Source organism: Eubalaena glacialis, chromosome 2 (genome assembly GCF_028564815.1).
Source record: "Eubalaena glacialis isolate mEubGla1 chromosome 2, mEubGla1.1.hap2.+ XY, whole genome shotgun sequence".
Lineage (NCBI taxonomy): Eukaryota > Metazoa > Chordata > Mammalia > Artiodactyla > Balaenidae > Eubalaena > Eubalaena glacialis.
In genome coordinates, this window is record NC_083717.1 from 100602240 (window position 1) to 100624448 (window position 22209).

The 22209-nt window shown below is 46.4% G+C and overlaps 1 protein-coding gene across 2 annotated transcripts; it reads left to right on the forward strand.

Annotated features, from left to right (window-relative positions):
• The first annotated feature begins 976 nt into the window (after window positions 1-976).
• HDC (histidine decarboxylase) lies at window positions 977-22209 on the forward strand. 2 transcript variants are annotated; one of them, XM_061182148.1, is made up of 12 exons: window positions 977-1007; window positions 3311-3483; window positions 6979-7092; window positions 8049-8171; window positions 10427-10561; window positions 10811-10954; window positions 11730-11796; window positions 12661-12823; window positions 12899-12989; window positions 16950-17048; window positions 21226-21327; window positions 21463-22209. In XM_061182148.1, the coding sequence occupies exons 1-12, from the start codon at window positions 977-979 to the stop codon at window positions 22207-22209; spliced, it is 1989 nt and encodes a 662-aa protein (XP_061038131.1). The 2 variants fall into 2 exon arrangements, with proteins under 2 accessions (XP_061038131.1, XP_061038132.1); XM_061182149.1 differs by lacking the exon at window positions 16950-17048.

Sequence of the window (22209 nt, forward strand, 5' to 3'; positions counted from 1 at the left end):
TAGAAATGGATATGGCCACCGAGGAAAAAAGATGAGAGGAGGGCAATCCCCTGAAGCATGCCCACATTTAAGGGCCAGATGGAGGAGACAAACAGCCAGAGAGGTGGCAGGTGGAGCAGGAGGGGCGATGCCTTGGAAGGAGTAACCATCAAACTCCACTCAGAGGACAAGGAAGATGAAGATTGGAAACAAACCAAATAGTCTGTTCTCTTTGGCAACCTGAAAGCATCCGATCACTTTCTACTCAGAAATAAAGCTCCAAGAGTAGTGTTTCCCTTCCGCACAGTAGTTTCTGCACATCCCTTTACAAGCACACGCATACACAGCCTTTTAAGTGCTAAACGTGTTAAATCTGGGTGATGTTTCAATTTTTGTTTTTTTGTTTTTTGCTTATCTGTGTTTTCTCATCTCTCTACAGCAATAAGTATTATGTAGTAACAACAACAACAAAAATCCATCGTGTTAGATGATAACATCTGCCTGTTCCTGAGCACAGCGTGGCCAGAAGAGCAGCATCGCTGTAAGTGCCTGTTTCTCCCTCCCTGCCAGGGACGCAGTGGCAGGAATGATAATAACAATCCTTGCTACTTATTCTGCACACCCTTGCCTTTGTTCTGGGCTACTGAGCTGGGAGCTTTGTGTGAGGCTCGGGATCTCTTGTATGAATCTGGGACCAGAAAGAAATGAGGGCTCTTTACCATATCCACCTGGAGGCTGCCTGCTAAGTGCACTGTTTAATTTAGAAGTGCCTTTTATCCTAGATCTCTGGACCAGCTAAAGTTGTGGTCACTGTTCCCAGCAAGGACTGGGGGAAGAAGGGGTGGAATTAATTAAATCTAGAGGAAGGGCCACTGAAGGGCGGAGCTAAGGTGGAAGAGAGGAGAACCCTATAAATAAAGGGCTCACATGGGCTGCCCAGGAGCACACCTTCCACCTCCTCCGTGTTGTCTGTGAGAAGGAGCCAAGCCCCAGGGAGATGATGGAACCTGAGGAGTACAGAAGGAGAGGTGAGCATGGGCATCCCTGGCCCTCTTCCCTGCTGCCACTCTTGTAGGAACTGCTGCTTAGATTTTGGGGTATCTTTTGACTGGAGTGTTAGAATTGCCTTCTGAGAGTTGGCTTCCACAGAATTTTTCCTGAGAAGGGAATGTGGGATCAGAGTTTAAAACTTTTCTCAACCTCTCTTTCATTCTCCCCCTCATACACCAACTCTCATGTGCGTCCACACTACTGTGCCAGACTTTTCCTTTCTTCTTTCCCACGGAATAAGGGATTTGGGTTTCTGAAATACTAAATGGGTAAAGGGGGATTATTCATGTTCTGAAGTAGAAAAGAATTTCCCTAAGTATTCTGCAGTCATGCAAAATCTCATCTTCCTTCCTCTTCATTTCTCTATGTGTGAATCTGTCTGTAGAGTTCTTTCATTTAGTCATTCATTCCATAAATATTTAAAGAGCACCTACTCTGTCTCAAGCCTTGTGTGATGAGCAAAACCAAATGGTTATCTTGTCTTCAGGCACGGCTGTCCTAAGAGGGAAAGTAAGTAGTTGCTTATAATTTCTCTCTCCATAAATTTTTATATCCTCATCCCCTCTAGTAGGTTATTTTGCCTAAAATTTCTTTGCTGTAAGGCGTGGTCCCATGTTAAAATCCAACTTTTCCTCTCTTTCCTCTACCCAGACATAACTCACTAAGTGGCTATCAGTCTTTTTTTTTTTTAATCTTTTTATTTTATATTGGAGTATAGCCGGTTAACAATGTTATGATAGTTTCAGGTGCACAACCAAGTGACTCAGCCATACCTATACATGTACCCATTCTCCCCCAAACTCCCCTCCCATCCAGGCTGAATGACTATTAGTCTTTAAACTTCAGTGGACATTAGCTTATTCCATTGCTTTCCAAAGGCACTCAGCCGAGAGCTGGTTTTATCAGCTGTGGATGTTTATCCTGTGGATGTTTATCCTGTGACTGGAACACAAAAACATTCCATACGGTCCCTGGGTAAGTGGAGGGCTAGGTCCAGGGCTCTCAGAGCTCTGGAGGGATGCTGCTGCAGTCATGAAAGTCATCGGGCCGTGGGAGGGTTGGAGGAGAGCACAAAGAAGAGAGAAGGGTGCTGGAAGTTTTCACAGTTTTGTCTGGGACTGGTCCTGCTTATAAGAATTTTGCATGAGCTGATGCAGTGGGAAGACATTGGGTTCCCTTTCCTTGTCTCTCTCACTCTCTCTCCCTCTTTTGCAGGGGGAAAAGGAGGCTAGGGAGTACTAAGGAGGAATGATAGATATTGAGAGAGACACAGAGGGAGAGATGAACACACAGACACAGACACAGAGAGGAAGAGAAGCAATGAGAGAGAGAGAAAAAGAGACAGAGATGAAGAGACAGAGGCTCTGAAGACAGAGACCCTTTCCTGGAGAAATGAAAGGGAAGAAAGAATTGATAATTTGCAGTGGCTTCAAGTATTCGACTTGACTGTTTTTCTTCCTTATTCTTTTATTCATTCATTTGATAAAATTTGTTGAGCATCTGAAAACTGTTCTAGGTACTGAGGTATTGGTGGAGGCAGAAGCGAGGGAGATAAATTGATTAAGACATGGCCCTGCATTTCCCAAGATTTCAGGCTAGTGCAGGGTTCTTAGTCTGGGCCTATGGTTGTGCTTTGGGGAGTCCATGAACCTCAGAGATTACACACAAAATTGTGTGTATACAAGTCTACCGTTTTAATCAGATTCTCAAAGAAGTTCATGGGTCCAAAAATGTGGGGCATTACTGGTCCAATGGGAATGGTGAACAAATATATTTTTTACCTTTTATCAGACCCTAGTGTGGGAGCTTGCCATCTGTGCCAACAAGGAGTATAGGGGGTGTGTGTGCGTGTGTGTTCAATTTCTGGATAGAAAGAGCCACAGAGTTTCTACTGAATCTGTAAGGTGATGAATGCATAGACCCTCTGTTTTTGAGAAGAAAAGAAAGGTGGGAGAGCTGATCAAGATTAATATGGAAAAGGGAAGGGGAGGAAAAAGAAATCCTTTACTTTGGTGTTAGAGCTTGATGCCTTGGAGATTTTCCCTCTTATTCATTTATATAGAGTCAGACACTCCCTCCATCATTCATTCACTCCTTTGCACACTTTTAAATTATTTAATTGAAGACAAGCTGTGTGCTGGGGGTCAGACCCACCGCCATTCAACCCATGAATCCATCTCCTTCTTCACCCAGTCTCCTGATCCCGATGCTAGGGTGACGGGCACGAATTGGCCAGGCCCAGTCAGGGGACATGAGCCTGGCTTCTCTGCCTCCCTTGTAGGAAAGGAGATGGTGGATTACATCTGCCAGTACCTGAGCAGCGTGCAGGAGCGGCGGGTGACTCCGGATGTGAGGCCTGGCTACCTGCGGGCCCAGCTGCCCGAGAGTGCGCCCGAGGAGCCCGACAGCTGGGACAGCATCTTTGGGGACATTGAACGAATCATCATGCCCGGGGTGAGACGCAGTCACCACAGGGTGATTCTGGATGTCGGGGTATAGGTGGGGGGTGGGGGCGATGGGCCTGGAAAGCCTTGGGTAACCCTAAGATAAGCCCTCAGCCCCTTGGCCACCGACATCCCAGACTGTCTTCTGGGCATATGGAGGGCTGGGACTTTGACTGAAGTTAGGTTTCTGGTGCCAGGGCTGACCTGTAGAGTTGGGTAGGGAGCAGGAGGGAGTAAGGACTGCATCCCAGGGCCTGTCTGACAGAAGGGTGGAAGTCGGATGGGATGAGGTGAGTAGTGAAGATTGGGCCCGAGGGGAAAGGACGGATGTGGGGAGCAAGATGGAGAGAGGAGGTGGGAGATGGTCCCTGAAGCCCCCGTTGGCAGAGCCAGGGAACTCTCCTACAGAATCCTGAGACGTGCCAAAGGGAAGGAGGGAAGCCAAAGCACACCTCTCCGAGGGTACCCCGGTTGTCAGGTTGGGTGGGCTGGGAAGCTGAGCGAGTCCAGGTCAGCCCCCTCCTTTCTCCTCCATGAAGTGGAGAACCCCGTCCTTCCTAACCAAGGGAGGTCTCCTGATTGAACTGCTTTTCAGGAGTAGGAAGGAGCTTTCCCTGAATCATCTATACTCTCAGTGACAAGGGGCATAGCCTGGTGACAGTGCTAGTGGGGCCAGGGAACAGACAGAGGCTGGCTGACGCCTGGGGCTTGTGCTGAAGCTGCCGTGTGCTGTGACAATGTCCCCGACCACCAGGAGCTGTTCCAGGTGCTCCTCCTGAAAGTGCACCATCCTCCTCTCACGGAAGGGCTGCCTTTTATTGTGCTCCACGCCACGTGCCAGGCACTGTACTAGCCACATGGTAGACTGGCTTGTTTTATCCCCAAAGGACCTTACAATCCATGTTTTACGAAGAAACTGAGGCTCAGAGAAGTTAGTTGTCTTCCCAGAGTCACAGGTCTCCCTGCTTGGGGCACTGGTGTCATGAACCACGTGTGTCCAGCAGCTCTTCCCCAGGATGACTTGATATTTGCTCCCATCATCCCCAAAGAGCTTTGGACTTAGATGTGACAGAAATACACCTGGAGGCGGAGGTGAGATATTTCTGTTTTCTTTCAAACACAGAAAGTGATGGCAAGTTTGTACAAAGCCAAATATTCATCTCTCTCTGACCATTCAGCCTATTTCGTAAGCATATTTTGAAAATTTCCGTATCAGTAAAACTCTACCAGGGAGGCTAGCTCCCCGATAAGATTATCTCATGGATTTCATTCTGTAAAATGTAATCTGTGGAGGGGCCAACCGTAATTTGGTAATGAGACTGAAAGCAGCTGTCAGAAGAGATGGAAATGAGCTGATTCATTTGACTGAAAGAAATTCCAGCAGTTGCTGGGAGTACAGTTAAAGAGGCTCATTTCTGGACCAAGAGGTCTGTCTGTTTTGATAAGCATTCCTCTGACTTATCTTATCTTATGTATGTTATTAGAACAGACAATTGCCTCTTGATAGGGCCGGGAGGTGGAAGGCCTTCTCCAGGGTTTCCAAAATACTGTCACTAATCACATCAGTAATGAAGACCCAATCTTTCATCTCATCTCTCAGGCTGCACCAGCCTCTGAGAGTTGGCTTGAAAGCCGTCAGCCCTTTGCTTTCTCCTTAGGGTCAGCGCCTCCTTTAAAACTGGATTAATTTTCCCCTCCATGCTACCTCCTAGACACAAGGAGAAGAAAAACTGTCTTTTTGCTTTAATTCCAACCCTGGTTAGAGAAACCACACCTACTCTTCATGAGGGAGGGAGAAGAGAGCAGGGGGAGAAGGCAGGGTGCCATCCTGCTTAGGTGCAGGGCTCCAGAGTCGGGCAGCCCTGGGTTTCTGACATCTGTCCCTATGAGGTGTACGTGATCATGGGGTTGCTGTCTCTCTCCACCAGCCCCAACTGTTATCTGTAAAACAGGGATAATGTTAGAACCTACCTAATAGGGGTGCTGTGAGAATTAAACAAGATAAAGCATAGAAAGTAGAAGATATTGTCATTACCTATGACACCGTCTGCCTGGTGAAAGTCGGAGGACGAGGTCTGATTATCTAAGAGTCAAGTCAGGATATGTGATATGTCCATCACCATGTGATTAGCTTACCGTTAACATTAGTGCTTTACATTTTACAAATTTCCTCCCAGGCTGATCCACACAACAGCCCCAGGAGACAGGATTTATTTTATTATGAGAAACTGAGGTTGAGAGAGGTACAGGGGAGGATCCTGGTTTTATGAGGTAGGAATTAGATGAAAAATTTGGGACCCCCCCCCTTAAGAAAAAAAAATTAAGACTGGATCTTGAAAGAGACCCATGCAAACATGGGACCTTGATGCTTAAGTTCATTAGCTTCACAATAAATCTATGGGGTCACGCAGCTGGTTACGGCAGGGTTAGGACTGGAACCTGTGTCCTTGGGCTTAAATCTTATGCTCCTTCTACCATACACACTATCCAGGACACCGTCCTTGCTCTTAAAGGGTTAAAGGGATTTGTGTACACGAAATAACTCGATAATACACTAAAATGTTATCTCGTGAGTTCTCAGTAGCGTGAAACATCTCAAATGAGAACATTCCATGGGCTCGGGGGGAGGGATCAAAGGCGGATGGGGACCTGGGGAAGGGTTCATGGAGGAAATGAATATTTAGTGGCTTTCTAAGAGTTAGCAGATTTTGGAAGGTCCCGTCTGTATGAGAAGTGCCTTCCTGTCAGGGGACACAGCTTTGCTCAAAGACATGAACGCAGATATGAACAGGGTATGATTGTAGAACAGTGAGATGAAGCCAGATTAGATAATCAGTGAGGCCAATGAGCCACCGAAAATGTTTCCAAGAGCAGTTGAAGGAGGCCCTTCCTGTCCACGGGCCCCTCCTTTCGTCCGGTTAATCTAACTGTGGGCTCAAGGGTTAACCTGGAGGCAGTTTCCCATGCCCTTGGGCTGGCACTTCTGTCTTCTAGTCTCCTCTCTCCATCCCCACTGGGAAGCTAAGGACAGCTTTGAACCCAGGCACACTGGCCCTCTGCAAGGGTGCATGCCCAAAGAACTCTGGATACTTTTTGCAAGAGACTGAATGAGACAAGCAACCTGCTCTTCCAGAGCTCACAGTCTCCCCTTCCTCTTATTACTGGGTAGGAGCCGTGCGGGGGGTAAGCTTTGGAGACTAATGCAAACACTACCCAGAATCCACAACTCTAATTCCCATAGCAATTTTCATCTTGCATATTCCCTTCTGGTCTCTGCGTGTGTGCAAAGCTCCACTGATGAACTAGCTCAGAATATGAGAAACGTGGGCGGCAAGAACACTGTGACTATGCCTTACTTTTATGGATTTGTGTCACTTGTTGGTTGTCTTAAAAGTGTCAGCCAGTCTCTAGAGTGGGCGCTGCCCCTTGCCAGGGAGGGTCTCTGGAAGAGGAAAGCCGCCGGTAGCTGCCCCTGGTGCCACCCGTGTACCTGCTCTGCTTCCAGGTGGTACACTGGCAAAGCCCCCATATGCACGCCTACTACCCAGCTCTCACCTCTTGGCCATCATTGCTGGGAGACATGCTGGCTGATGCCATCAACTGCTTGGGATTTACCTGGGTGAGTAACCATGGCTGCAGCTATAACCAGTGGAAAAGGGGACATGGCAGGAAGTGAAATCCTGGGGCAGACATATTTTGTCCGGGTCTCCGAACGGGGTTTCAAGTTAAATATTAACAATGGCTACATTACTTGAGCTTAAGCTTTATGTAAATGGTCTCATCTTATTCTTTAACCCTGTGAAATTATGAGTAGTGGCCCCATTTTGTAGGGGTGAATTAAAAAATGAAGGCTTAAGTAATTTATCTCTCCAAGACCACATAGTTCATCGAGACAGAGATGAGATTTGGACCAAGATCTGGTTATTGCCACAATTTGTTACACTCTCTAAGCACTTTGGTGCCTGTGGGTACAACCTTCCCCTTGCTCTTGTCTTTGAGGGGTTAGGGATATGCCCTAAGGCTTCCCTTAATAACTCCTTAAGCACCAATCAGCTTTAAATTGTGCCACAAGCCTCCTAGAACAGCTCTCTATTTTAAGCCTGAACTGTTATAGGATGTGTGTGTGTGTGTGTGTGTGTGTGTGTGTGTGTGTGTGTAGGGGTGGGTGGGTGGAGTGGGTTGGAAGCTTGGAGAGTTGCTATCTTTTCCAGGAGGAAGTGCTTTCTTTCTTGGTCTTAAAACTTCCCCCTGGCCTTTAGAATGCTTTTCAGCTGGGTATTTTAGGGACTTGGGGAGCCAAATGGAAGCAATCATTTCTAGGGCTGTTTTTCCATCGGGCCTTGGAGTCACAGGAGAATCCACCTCATTGAGGATGGCATGAACCAAAGCCCCATATTCTTTCCCCTTTCTGGTTTGGCAGAGGATGAAGGTGCCACAAGACCTAAAAGTGGCGCCTTCTCCAGCGACAAGACAGGCCTGGGGAGGGTCAAGGCAGAGATGGATGTGTTTCTGGGGCTGGTGGGGACATCTTGGTGCCTTGGGGCAATCCAGATGACATTGCTTTCCCTCTTTCAGGCTTCCAGCCCTGTGTGCACGGAACTGGAGATGAATGTCATGGACTGGCTGGCAAAAATGCTGGGGCTTCCAGAGCACTTCCTGCACCACCACCCTGGCAGCCAGGGGGGAGGCGTCTTGCAGGTGCCTCCATTGGCAAAGCTCCTCCTAGCATAGGGACTAAGTAGGGAAAGATAAGCCAAACTTGCCCGGGTGATTCTCATGTTTTCCATGGAGTTTCCCCCCTGTCACTCACACCACCACCGTCCCTGCCAGCACCATCACCATTACCGTCATAACTATCATGACTGACACCCCCATCACCCACACCACCAACTCCACCACAGTCCCCGCTCCCACCTTTGCTGCCACTACCATCTTGACTTCCATTGCCTTTACACCATGGCCACGACTGTCTCCACTCTTCTTTTAGTTTTTCTTTGAAAAAAATTAAAAAGTCAACACATTGTCACATTTCTAGTATTCCTTGATTCAAGTTTCTTAGTTTATAATCTGACATCTCCCCTCTCTTGTCCCATTTTACACATTATGGTAAGTAGAAAAGAGAAGGCCAGTAGAGACTTATTTCCTTCCCTCTTAGGTCCAGGAGATTTTTGGCAGTGAGAGAAATTAACAATATAGATCGATGTATCTTATAGTTCTGTCTTTTGAATATCTGTCAAATGACAGTTGTTCATAGATTTCTTTTTTTATCAAGAGTAGTGCAGCATAGTGGAGCTTGAGGGGTGCCTCCTGTAGACCGTGCACGTTGCTAGGTACTTTTGCATCTATAAACCCTTGACATTCATGAGGGTTTGGTTCTGAGACCTTTGAGAACCCCCAGATTCTTGAATTATTCTGTAATGTGTAATTTTCTTGATCTTATGATATATAAGATAGAGAAATAATAATAATAATAATTCCTTCTAAAGGTGGATGTGAGGATTCAAAGATTTCTTCTATTAAATAAAAATAGCCATGCTGCCCTGAGATGAGAACTGGAAAGTTTGCTGGGCCCATTTGCTAGCTAAGTGACTCCCTTTCTCACTCCAGTCTTGTACCAAGATTAAAATCTGACCCTCACAAGAAAGACAAATTACTGCATGTTGTGGACCTTCTGGGTTGTTAGCAGATAGTTATAGCTTCAAATATTATATCTGGAAGAACATGCTAAATGCCTGCTGGGCATGATCTTGCTTTTCATCTAATTATCTCAAGAACCCTGTAGGTAAATAGTGTCATCCCCAATTTTTGAAATAAGAGCACTGAAGCTCAGAGAGGTTAAAAACTTGCTCCAGGTCACACAGCTGGTAAGTGGAAGCATGAGGAGTCAAACCTGACCCTGTCTAAATCCAAACCATGCTTTCTCCCGTATCCATCAGCCACATGAACTTGGTTTAGTTCTGTAACCCCCCTGAGCATCACTATTGTCATATGTAGACAGGAATCACAAGTGTCGCAGGTTTGATGAGGAGCAAATGCGATAGCAGAAAGTGTTTTGTGAGCTAGGAATAGCTATACAGATGGAAGATGGTATTATTATATTATTATTACCATTCTGCTGGCTTCCTTATTGTGGAGTAATTTTCAGCCACTGAATATCTTGTGGGATCTGGTCTATAGCATTTCCTGTGACACGGTCTATAGGCTTTTCAGCAGGGAGCAATCAGCTGTAGGTCACCTAAGGATTTCAAGAAGCAAAGACACCAAAGACTGAGCAAATGAATGATGAGAAACCATCAAGATTTCTGTGATGTTGCTGAGGTGGCCCCCAGGATTCCCACAATCGTGGCCAGAGCAAAATCCTACCCAACCCTTTTTTTGGTTAATCGATACTCCCACTCTGGTAGGCAGCTAAAGGGATGCTCTCTATTTTATAAATGGAAACGAGCCTTCTGGAGGGGCAATATTAGCTCAAGGTCACAAGAGCCATCGGCAGCAAAACTGAGGCCAAAGTTATCTCTCAAGTAGGCCAGGACCCTCTCTCTCTGGGATATCTCTGTGGAAACAAGCTCCATTTCCACACCTAATACATGGAAAGTTCTTTTTTTTTTTTTTAACATGGGGAGCGAACGTATCTACAAGCAGACTTGTATCTAGCATTCTCTGAACATTCTCTTTTTGGTCTTTGTGGCCTAATAAAGATGTTGAAAATTTGCTTTCATTACTTCCCTGAAAATTATAGGAGAGGGAGGTGTCCCAGGAATGCATAGGAAGTTGTGAATGTAGAATGTAGAAGAGGCATGTGAGCTGGGGGGAAGGGCAACTCCTTAGGCAGGAGCTGTGTACTTCCCCAGGAATAGCTATTAAGCACACACACACACACACCTACAAAACCTGGGGAATTTGCCAAGGGAATACATGGAGAGGCTGCCACTGGGAACCTTCTTCCATTGCAGAGCACAGTCAGTGAGTCCACCTTGATCGCCTTGCTGGCAGCAAGGAAGAACAAAATCCTGGAAATAAAAGCGTCTGAGCCCGGGGCAGATGAGTCTTCCCTGAACGCCCGGCTTGTTGCCTATGCCTCCGACCAGGTGAGTTGCCCAACATAAGCCAAACCTTCAGGTAGGGCTTGGCTTCTGGAGTCTTAGTCCTTGAGTGATTTCCCTGTAGACATGAGCCTGCTGGGTTCAGGGCAGCCCAGGCCTCAGAGGCTGTCCAAGGAACCCTGGGGGAAGGCAAACGTCAAATGTTGTGATTGCTTCCCTTGGTCTGGTTTCAGCAGTTTCTGGGAGTGCTCATTCCAGGATGACTCTGCTAAGAGCTTTCCATTGTCCTTCTAGGCCCACTCCTCGGTGGAAAAGGCTGGTTTGATTTCTCTGGTCAAGATGAAATTCCTGCCTGTGGATGACGACTTCTCACTCCGAGGGGAAGTTCTTCAGAAAGCCATCAAGGAGGACAGAGAACAGGGCTTGGTGCCCGTCTTTGTAAGTCAGACCATGTTCTGAGCTTAGAATGATAGAGCTGGGAGGTGAGGAAGGAATTTTGGCAGAATTCAGGTAAGTAACATGCTGCAAACAAGAGCAGAAAGGTCCTCAAATACAATGTTTTACAAATTATGAGTTAGTGCGTTAGGAAATAAATTTTGTGGGTCAGAACCCACATTAAAAGAAGAAAAGGGCTTCCCTGGTGGCGCAGTGGTTGAGAATCCGCCTGCCAATGCAGGGGACACGGGTTCGAGCCCTGGTCTGGGAGGATCCCACATGCCGCGGAGCAACTAGGCCCGTGAGCCACAACTACTGAGCCTGCGCGTCTGGAGCCTGTGCTCCGCAACAAGAGAGGCCGCGATAGTGAGAGGCCCGCGCACCGCGATGAAGAGTGGCCCCCGCTTGCCGCAACTGGAGAAAGCCCTTGCACAGAAAAGAAGACCCAACACAGCCAAAAATAAATAATTAATTAATTTTTAAAAAAATAAGGAAAAAAAAAAAAAGAAATAGAACGGAAAATATGAGAGTACGTTCCTGTGTTGAGAATATGCATTGTTTGGTAAAACTTTTATTTCAGATACACATGTGTATATGTCCTAGGTTGCTATACAAAATGTATTTCTTACTGTGGGTCATGGTAAAATACAGTGTGAAACATACCCTGTTCTAGTGGGATGGATGGGGTTGATAATATCTGTGATGAAATCTTTTTTTTCAGGCCGAATGTGTCACACGAGCCCACCTTCCCATGTTAACTTCCTCTGTTTTCCTCCAGGTCTGTGCCACCCTGGGGACCACTGGGGTCTGTGCATTTGACCGCCTGTCAGAGCTGGGCCCCATCTGTAAGTGTCTTCCCTGTCTGGCTAGGAAGACAAGTAATGAGTTTTAAAATGTTCCCTACAACAAGAGCCTGAAACCAGCTCAGTGCAATTCTCTGGTCTCTCCGTGGTCAATGCACAGAGCATAGGAAGAGCCACCAGATGTCATGAGTACCTTCTTCCAGGCAGCCAGGTCACTGCTTTTCCCAGTGGTGGGACCAAGGGTTAGAGCTGACCCCCTTGCATCCTGTCCTCAGAGGCAACAGTGGGAGGACCTCAGGTCTCTCACTATCTCACTTGTATGTTGAAATCTGCTTAAAGCAGGACATATCCAAAACACAGGGTGAGTGAGTCATAGTGGAATATTTTCTAGTCTAGGCTGAGAAAATGAAAATGAAAAGGTAGGGTAGGGGAAACCACGGGGTGAGGGGGAGATAAAGGCAGAAAAGAAACCCAAATGTGATTGTTCAAAATCCTCAAGCGAGAAACCCACTAGGAAAGAGAGACACCCCCTCTCTAACATTTGTATTAGATGCATTAACATTGCTCTCTGGGCCAGTGGTAAGTTGGTTTCTGTTCCAGAAAGCTCTGGGTGGAGGCCAAGAGGGTGTCGACCCTCTGGTCAGTGAGAGAAAAGGCCAGGGTGAGGCTCTGTAAGCTTTCCCTGCAGGGGTGGCCGTGCCTAACTCAGCCCCACTCCTTGCACTGACACCCTTCCCCCATGTCCACATGCCTCCGTGTCTCATTCAGCCACGGGCATCCTTTCCCAGCCCTTCCCTTGCAGCCCAGCAGCTGGATGGGCCAGGCAAGAGACGCCTTTTAGCTGGCTGGTGGCAACCCACTCCCACCCCCAGTGCCACCCCCAGTAGGTGATGTTTGCCTCCTCAGGTGCCAACGAGGGGCTGTGGCTCCACATTGATGCTGCCTACGCAGGCACTGCCTTCCTGTGCCCTGAGTTCCGGGGGTTTCTGAAGGGCATCGAGTATGCCGATTCCTTCACCTTTAATCCTTCCAAGTGGATGATGGTGCACTTTGACTGTACGGGGTTCTGGTGAGTGTGGCAGCCAAGCTCCCAGCCTGTGGGAAAGCCATCCTCAGCTACTAATGCCCATTTGGAAACCCACAGGGTCAAGGACAAGTACAAGCTGCAGCAGACCTTCAGCGTGAACCCCGTCTACCTCAGGCATGCCGACTCGGGTGCGGCCACCGACTTCATGGTGAGTGGCCAGGAACGGGCAGCATGGCAGCCTCTGAGATGGAAACGGCCTGAGTCTGATGAGGGTCTCCTTCCCTCACACTATGAGCCCATCCCATAATATTTCCACTGTGTACCTTTGGTTTCAAGCTGTGCCTAAGCATATAGAATGAAACCCAGAAAACTTTAAAAACCCTAGAGAATGAAACCAACCTTTGAGGTAGGATGCGAGTTTCTTGAGTATTTGTGGCATTTAAAAATTCTCCCAATTCCCTTCTGCCTCTGTCCTGGATAATCTTCTCTGTTCACTCTCTAGCAGCAGGGCAAGGTGGAGAATTTCCATGGATAGGAAAAGAGGCTCCTTCCTTAAACTGTTTTCATCCTTTTGTCCCCATCGAGGCACTGTGGGAGGCTCCACGGTGGGGATGGGGCAATAGTTATCCTTCCCGAGGTTCTGGATGCCTCCAAGCATTCCTGCCTTGCCCACTAGCTGCACCTCAATCTCTCGACCCTGCCCACATTCTCAATCTGTACTATCTCTTGGGGAGACAACTTCTTCAGATTTACTCCTCAGTTTGAAGATGAGCCCTTCCTTTAATTGTAAGGGAGACAGGGATGTAAACTAATAAGTTACATATAACATGGCCAAGGCTAGGCAGAGTGAGACAAGCTTGATTTGGAATTCCATACCAGCAGTGGGCTTTTGGGAGACATAGTGGACCTCTCTCAGCCTTGACTTTCTCATCTGCAAAATGGGCATGGTGGCACTGATTTCACAGGGTATTGTGAGGCTGCAATGGGAACATACATGTAGATCACCTCTTACTGGGAATGTGGTACATGCTTAATAAATGGTAGGTGTGATATTTCTAAAAGCTCTCCTTTTAAGCTGCAGAGGTTTGTTATATAGCGAAGAGGCTGAAAACACAGATGACCTGTGTTTGAATTCTGGATCCTCCATTTATTAACTTGTGTGGTCTTGGGCAAATGGCTTAAGCTATTTAGGTTTTCTCATCTGTAAAATGAGGGTGATAATAACAGTACTAGCTTCTTAGTTAGGCTTGCTGTGAGGAATAAATGAATTAATACAGTGAAGCACAGAGAGCAATGTCGGCCATCTGGGAGTCATTCTTTGTGAAGAGATGGTTCTGTCTCCTCTCCTTGGGCTAAAGTTTCTTGCCCTTTTAGTCCTAAAATAATCACTGCATCATCTCTTGATTATATTGGTTATTCTCCCTCGGACCAGTTCACACTTTCTTTAGATTTTTTTTTTTAAAGCTTTTTTATTGGAATTTCAGGCAGTAAGCTTGTAGTGGTTGGGGAGGACCCTCCAGAGGTTGATAAAAATAGAAGAATAATGGTTCTTTCATCTCCACTGCCCTGTCTGATGGGTTTTCAGCACTTTCTTAATTAAAAAAATTTTCACAGCAGCCCAAGGGCCAGATACCTTTAGGGATATTTCTAGGTTTCTCCCCGGAGTGTGAAACAATGCCCATTTTTCTTTTTTTTTTTTTTAATTAATTAAATTAATTAATTTATTTTTGGCAGCATTGGGTCTTTGTTGCTGTGCACGCGCTTTCTCTAGTTGCATCGAGCGGGGGCTACTCTGTTGCAGTGCGTGGGCTTCTCTTGTTGTGGAACATGGGCTCTAGGCACGCGGGCTTCAGTTGCTGTGGCTCGCAGGCTCTAGAGAGCAGGCTCAGTAGCTGTGGTGCACGGGCTTAGTTGCTCCCCGGCATGTGGGATCTTCCACAACCAGGGCTCGAACCCGTGTCCCCTGCATTGGCAGGTGGATTCTTAACCACTGCACCACCCCGGGAGCCCAATGCCCATTTTTCTATAAGTAAACTTGGATCATCATAACTTAAGAGCATTTTCTTACCTTGGCTCATTTTGGATTTTATGTTACTTTTTTGTTTTTGTTTTTTGTCCACAGCAGTATCTCAGGATCTTTTTGTGGTTCATTCCCATCAGTTCGGAGATTTTACAGTGCTCTCTCTCTTCCAGATCACTTATAAAAATATTAAATTATACTTTTCTTAGCCCTGGTCCAGAATGTGCTACTTTATCTTTTCCTTCCCTCACCTCTAATCCTATGGATTTAATTTTTAAGTCTCAAAGAAACTCCTAGAAAACTGAAGCTGCTGTCTGTTATGATCCTGGGCGTCTTCACTGCTACTTTGCCCCTTGCCCCAAGCTCTTTTTCACCCAGGTGGCTGAAGCTTTAAATAAAAGCCCAGCCATTTTGAGATGAGCCAGAAATAGAGCAGCATCCTGGGAGAGAAGACTTAGGGACTTCATCCCTCGGGCCCTGGAGCCACCTAAAATCAGGGCTAGATTCTTCTGACATCAGGAAGCTCCCTCTCCTCCCCCCAACTAGTGGAGGGGGAATTGTCTTGTTCTTGGCTGTGAGACCGGCAAAACCTTGAAAAGACGCAGAGGAGACTTGGCAATGGCTTGAGTTAAAGAAGAACCATGTCCAAATTTCCTGTTCCAGCAGAAAATATCTGCTAGAACCACCCTGCTGGGTCAGCATGGATTGGTTTTGGAATACTGACAAGAGGAACAACTGGGGATATGGTCAGATTGTAAAGAAATCAAAATTAAAATCATCTCTGCCTCTCATTTAATTGGCTCGTGAATTATTGTAGTCAATTGGCCATAACCATCTGGAAAACAATGTTTTCAGAGGTCACTATTATCCATTCATTAGTCTCCATCTGGAGTGTCCATCTAACAAAGGATGGAGTTGACGCTCTCCCTGTTACAGGGAAAAGAAAGTCCCCATGCTGGTCCTCAGCCCTGGAGTGTTTTGCTTGGAAATCAAAGGCTTAGTGCTTGATATAGAGAAACATTGTCCATCAACCAAGGGGTCATGTCCAAACTGTGCCTGGGTCAGGAAACTGGGGCAAAGGATGAGGGTGTGCACGGTTTTGAGGATTAGGCAATCCCGTGGAGGAACAGATAAATATTCGATGGGAAAAATATTTATTTTTAGTCAACAGAAATTGTGGTGATGCTTTCTGACATTTGACGAAGAGGTCATTAGAAATCACACTACTCATCAGAATAATTGCAAATGTGTGCTAAACCCTTTGCTCTGTTTACAGATCTGAGAGATCGATTTGGAATTGGTTTGAAAATTTTCAGACCTTTGGTGCCCGCAACCTTGAACTTTAAGCTCTGTTGAATTTGGTCATCAGGAACAGAGGGTCAGTTTTAGTCTAACAAAGGCCGAGATATAGATGTTTATTTGCAGTCTGAGGGCTGGCGTCCTCCTGAGGGCATAGAACGTCACAGGAAAAATAAGGTCAGGACAGTGAAATTAAATAATAATCATCTTGGTTCTAGGCAGAAACACCATTGTGATTTGTGGCTCACATTTTTATCATCTAAATAGCCAGGACTTATTGACAACTTCCTGTGAAGCCCTTCACCCTGGTTCTCCTCACACCACATCCCTAGAGGTGCTGTTCATTCTTTGTCTCACGAGGAGCCAGAGAGGCGGCAATGCCCAAGTAAGAGGTAGAGATGGAGGAGAAACCCAGGTCTGTGAGGCTCCAGCATCTGAGCTCTTGAACCCTATACTTTACATTTTTGTGGGGAAGAGAAATCAAACTCTATTTTCTGCTATTCAAGGTAGCTTAGGTTCTTTTAGAGAAAAAACGTATTGCCCCTATCTTGAATTTCAGCCTGGGATGAGATTTTTAAAGCAGCATTTAAAGCAAAGTGTCTTCTCCTTGGCCCAGGGTCATGGACTTGGTTTCTACCTGTGCTGCTCTTGGACAAGGGTTTGGTCACATGATGAGGTAGGCTTTGTGTATCTTGCCTTGGCTTCTCCTTAGCAACAGCCTCGGACATCCTGGTGACACTGTGCATCCATGGAGGGTTGTGCAGACGACAGATGATAAAGGTCAGGGGTGTGTGTGGGAACAGCAGGGGTCCCTGTCTCTAACCATGGCACTGTGCTCCTTTGTTCTAGCACTGGCAGATCCCCCTGAGCAGGCGGTTTCGCTCTATTAAACTCTGGTTTGTGATCCGGTCCTTCGGGGTGAAGAATCTTCAAGCGCACATCAGACATGTATGTAGCGGGCAGACCTTGGGAGGAGCCCAGGCTCGCTTTGTGGCCTAGTGGGGAGGAAGGCTGCTTTCTGCTCTGCAGACCTTTCCCTGGGGGGATGTGTGATGTATGGCTCAGGTGCCTGGGTCTGTTTGTGAGCTCCTGGGACTTGATGATTCAGGGAGGCCGTCTGTTTGCTAGCTAGAGGATCACTGAGCAGAAGATGACACTGAGGGCTGTCTGGTGTGTCCCCCCCCCTCGCCGCCACCTGACTGTCTCACCATCCCTTCTGCTATCATTGAGCACTGGGGAGGGATGGCCCGAGAGCCTGGTTTGCAGAGAAAGAAATAGAAAGTAAATCAAAGGGCAGCTTGTGGCCCGGGTAGGAGGCTATCTTTTAAAAAATTACTCTGATTGTCATGGCTGTCTGAAAATTTTAGTCACTATTATGGTTATGCCAGAAACAGGGCTCGCCTGGCTTGGACATGTAGACCTGCAAGTCTGGAACAAACATCCCTGCATGATGTCAAGAGGTATTTACTGAAGGCATATTTGGTACAATTTATTTCAACTCAATTCAACAACAGAATTATTGTGCTAGGAAAGAGACCCAGAGGTGAATGAGACAGGCACCGTTCCTCTGTCTAGTCTTCATGGAAGGGGTGGAACTTAACTAAGAATTTTGGTCAGCAGCAATTTTCTCTCATTTTATGAGTGCCTATGAGAAAGACAAAGTTATTGATAAAGACAACAGGGTTACTCCAAAGATGTTGTCCTTTGTTCCTCTGTGTGTCTTTCCCTGGCCACCTTTCCTCTAGGGAATTCCGTCCTCATTAAGCAAACACAAGGCCAAATGCAGTGGTTGAATCAGTACGTATGACTGACTTACTGTTGGTAACTTTACATTTGTTATCAACATCAAGGTGTTGGTTAACTGGATGTTTATCAATGAATGGCTGTCACCCAGGGACATTAGGCATTTTTGCTCTCTCTCTATCCTCAGACTCAAGACTGTTAAGTAGGTACCTGGGGGATGAGGTGGTGGAGGTTACAGGTTATCATTTGGTTCCAACTCAGGACTGGATATTCAACGTGCAGGTACTGGCTAATTACCCTCATGCTGCCTCTCCCAGCTCAGAGCCCTGAATTCCCATTGGCTCCCCTTTGCCTACACTAGGGCCAGACTCCTGGGCCTGGCTTTCGAGGACCCAATTATCAGCCTCTAAGCTCAGGCTTCTCACTGACCCATTCCAGCTCCATCGTCAGTGTGCCTCTGCACCTTCACCTGTGCGTTGCCCTCTTGGATTGCCCTCTCTTCTCCAAATGTTGCTAATGGATTAAGTTCCGCTTCTCCCTGGAGCTTCCCTGACTATTCCATCCGCCCTCGTCTCTGCTTGCTCGGCATTCCTAGGACCACCTACTCAAGCACGCCTACAAAACTGAGCTCTAAAAGCTACCAATGTCCCACAAAAGTAAAGGGTGGAACTAAAATGAAGTTGTTTGATGTGAGTTAATTTTATCTCTTCAGCTTGACTGCGATCATAATTATTTTTACTTGCACAGTGTCTTAAAGAAATAACTTATAGGGTTTCATTAGGTTCTTACAACAATGCTTGGGGCAGTCACCCTGATGAACCTCATTTTATGGGTGAGGCTCAGAGATGGTAATTGCCCTGCTTAAGAGAGGAGGGACTCCTTTCTTTACAGTTCTGGGCTATTTTCTATTATGTGAGCTCTTGAAAGTCATATAGAACCAAGTTTTGTATCTCCCTGTTATAGATTAGTGCTTTAGAGAATGGGATATGGGTTTGATTTTTTAGTTCTACCCTTTACTATTTGGTGACCTTGGACAAATTACTTAAACTTTCCGTGTTTGCCTTCCTAATTTATAAAATGAGAAAATGATAATACCTCTCTCAAAGGTTTATGGTGATGATAAATAATACACATAAAGCCCTTACTTAGTGCAAGACCTAATATTCCACTAAGTACTCAAATATTTCCTATTCCCACTTCCTCTTCTTCCCCCTTCCCCTCCCCCTCCTCCTCCTCCTTCTTCTTCCTCCTCTTCTTTTCTTCTTCCTCTTCTCCTTCTCCTTCTCTTCCTTCTCCTTCTTCTTCTCCTTTTCTCCTCCTCCTCCTCCAATTTTTCCTTCTTCTAATGATAATCAGCATTGTCATCACCATCATCTCCTATCACCTACAATAGGGGTTTGTAAACTATTTTTTAAAAGGCAGATAGTAAATATTTTTGGCCTTGCAGGCCATATGGTCTCTGTTGTGAGTATTCAAGTCTGTCATTGTAGCACAAAAGCCACCATACACAGTACATTAACAAATAGGCGTGGCTGTGTTCCAAAGGACTTTATTTACAAAAACGGGTGTGAAGGAGGTGGGGCTCTCTTTGGCCTGGGGGCTGCAGTTTGCCCGCCTCTGCCCTAGGATGGTACAGGGCACTGGTTGTAGCCCTGCTTTCATCTCCCGTAAAGGTAGGTGGTTTCTGGTGGCGGGATGCTGCCTGTGCTTTTCCTCTCTCCTCTGGCCCCTCTTCTCTCTTGTTGCCAAGAGCGTGTGTTACAGGAGACAACAGAGCATGGTAGTGGGTGTGCTTAGCGACCAGAGACCTGCATTCTGCCACTGCTACCTTGGGGACGCCACTTTCCTTTGGCTCTTTCTAGAAAATGAAGAGGTTGAACAAAGATGACTTCTGGCTCACTTTCCTTGCTCAGAAGTATCAGTTTCATGGTCTTTGGCTAGCCTGATTCTGGATCTGTACCTGAGATGTCTTACTCATGTAGACTTAAGTAACATTTACACAGAAAGATCTCAAAATTGGCAGGACAGGATGGAAATGGACCTGGAGGGAAGGAGACACAAAGGAAAATCATGACAAAATTAGAAAGTAAATTGCAAAAGTATAAAACAGAGAGAAAACATTTAGCAGGGTGCTTTCCCAGAAAGAGCCTTATGACTTGACAATGAAAAATGCTTAGGGTAGGGATTGGAGACCATTTTAAACAGACCATGCAGTGGAGAGAGAAAGTGGTTCTGGATTGGGGTTGTAGCAACTTGTTAGCTAAATCCTTTGACTTCTCTTGAAATAGAGTACCCAGTATGAGAACCAGGTGATAGCAATTACTTAGAAAATATTTTATTGAGATCCTTCTGGATGCCTGGAGAAATTTTAAAAATGAAAGAAAGGGCAAGTCCTGTCCTTGTTTAGTTAGTAATTCTAAGTAAAAAAAAAAAGGAAATTAAAAAATGATAACTTCAGTGAAAGATTAATATGGTACAAAGCTTTAAAACTTTTTTATTGTGGTAAAATGTAGATGACATAACATTTACAACTTGAACCATTTTAAAGCGTACAATTCAGTGGCATTAAGTACACTCACAATGTGTGCAACTGTCACTGCTGTCTATTTCCAGAACTTTTCCCATCATCCCCAGCAGAAACTCTGTACCCATTAAACAGGTTTAAAGCCTTCTCCATGGTGTACATGGGTATGATATGTAAAAATATGTTCTTTGTGGAATGTCAGAATAAAGGGGATGAAGGGCATTTGAGGTGAAACGGTCTGAGAGGCAAGGGGAAGATGTAGACTTAGGATATGGGGGCAGGGCTGCTGACAGCTCACATGGTGCCTTTATGTACAGGAGAAACAAAAGTCTCTTCCTCTGAGCATCTGTGGCCCGTAAGAGGCACCTGGCTGGGAATGCAGAACATGGGCTGGGTTGTGGCCCCTGCTAGCCCTCTTGGCTTGTCTGTAAGCCAAGATATGTGAAGCCGGGATATGAGGGTACATTGCCTTGATGGCAAAGCCCATGTCTTCTGGGACTTCCCTGGTGGTCCAGTGGTTAGGACTCTGCGCCTTCACTGCCGAGGGCCTGGGTTCAATCCCTGGTGGGGGAACTAGGATCCCACAAGCCTTCTGGTTCTGGGGGTGGGTTGAAAGAGGGCCCTGAGACATGAGTTCTCAAAGTGGAGCTAATGTGACAAGAAATAGGGAGCCATTGGAGGTTTAATAGTTTGGAATATGAGCAAAATCAAATGGAGAAGAAAATCAGGCAGAAGCCACTTAGGTCTCTATAGTTCAAAGTTGTGTCTGGTTTAAACCCCTTTAACACTGTGGAAGTTTACGCACGGTCGTCTCTTGCCTGTTATTAATCTCAGTTCTCTCGATGTTCACTATTTTAGGGTACTGAAATGGCTAAGTATTTTGAATCTCTGGTCAGAAACGAACCTTTCTTTGAAATTCCTGCCAAGAGGCACCTTGGCCTGGTGGTTTTTCGTCTAAAGGTAATGCCATCTTCCATCTCATGTGAAGGATGTTATTTGGTAATTTTCAGCCTCTTGGAAATGTAAATACTGGGCTTCTGGAGATGCTTACAGGGAATGTGATACAGACTTTACTTCTCTTTATCCTTCAAACAGGGTCCTAATTGCCTCACAGAAAGTGTGTTAAAGGAAATAGCTAAAGCTGGCCGTCTCTTCCTCATCCCAGCCACTATCCAGGACAAGTTGATCATCCGTTTCACTGTGACATCCCAGTTCACCACCAAGGATGACATCCTGAGAGACTGGAATCTCATTCATGATGCTGCCACTCTCATCCTGAGTCAACATTGTACTTCCCAGCCTAGCCCTCAGGGGGGGAACCTCATCCCCCAAACCAGGGGCCCCAGAGCCTTGGCCAAGGAACTGTCCTTTCCATCTGTCAACGGGGCAGGAGATGACCCAGTCCAGGCCAGGAAGATCATCACGCAGCCTCCACATGTGGGAGCCAGTCCTGTGAGAGGGGAAGGCAGCTGCCACCTTGAAACCCTGCTGGACCCACTTGATGACTGCTTTTCAGAAGAGGCCCCAGACCTCACCAAGCACAAGCTGTCCTCCTTCCTGTTCAATTATTTGTCTGTGCAGAATAAGAAGAAGGCAGTGCGTTCCCTCAGTTGCAACAGCGTGCCTGTGGGCGATCAGAAGCCACTGCCCACAGATGGCTCTGTGAAGAATGGCGGCTCCTCCCGGGTCAGAATCTTTTCTAGGTTTCCAGAAGAGATGATGATGCTAAAGAAAAGTGCCTTCAAAAAACTAATCAAGTTCTACAGTGTCCCCAGCTTTCCTGAATGCAGCTCTCCATGTGGGCTCCAGCTGCCCTGCTGCCCTCTGCAGGCAATGGTTTAG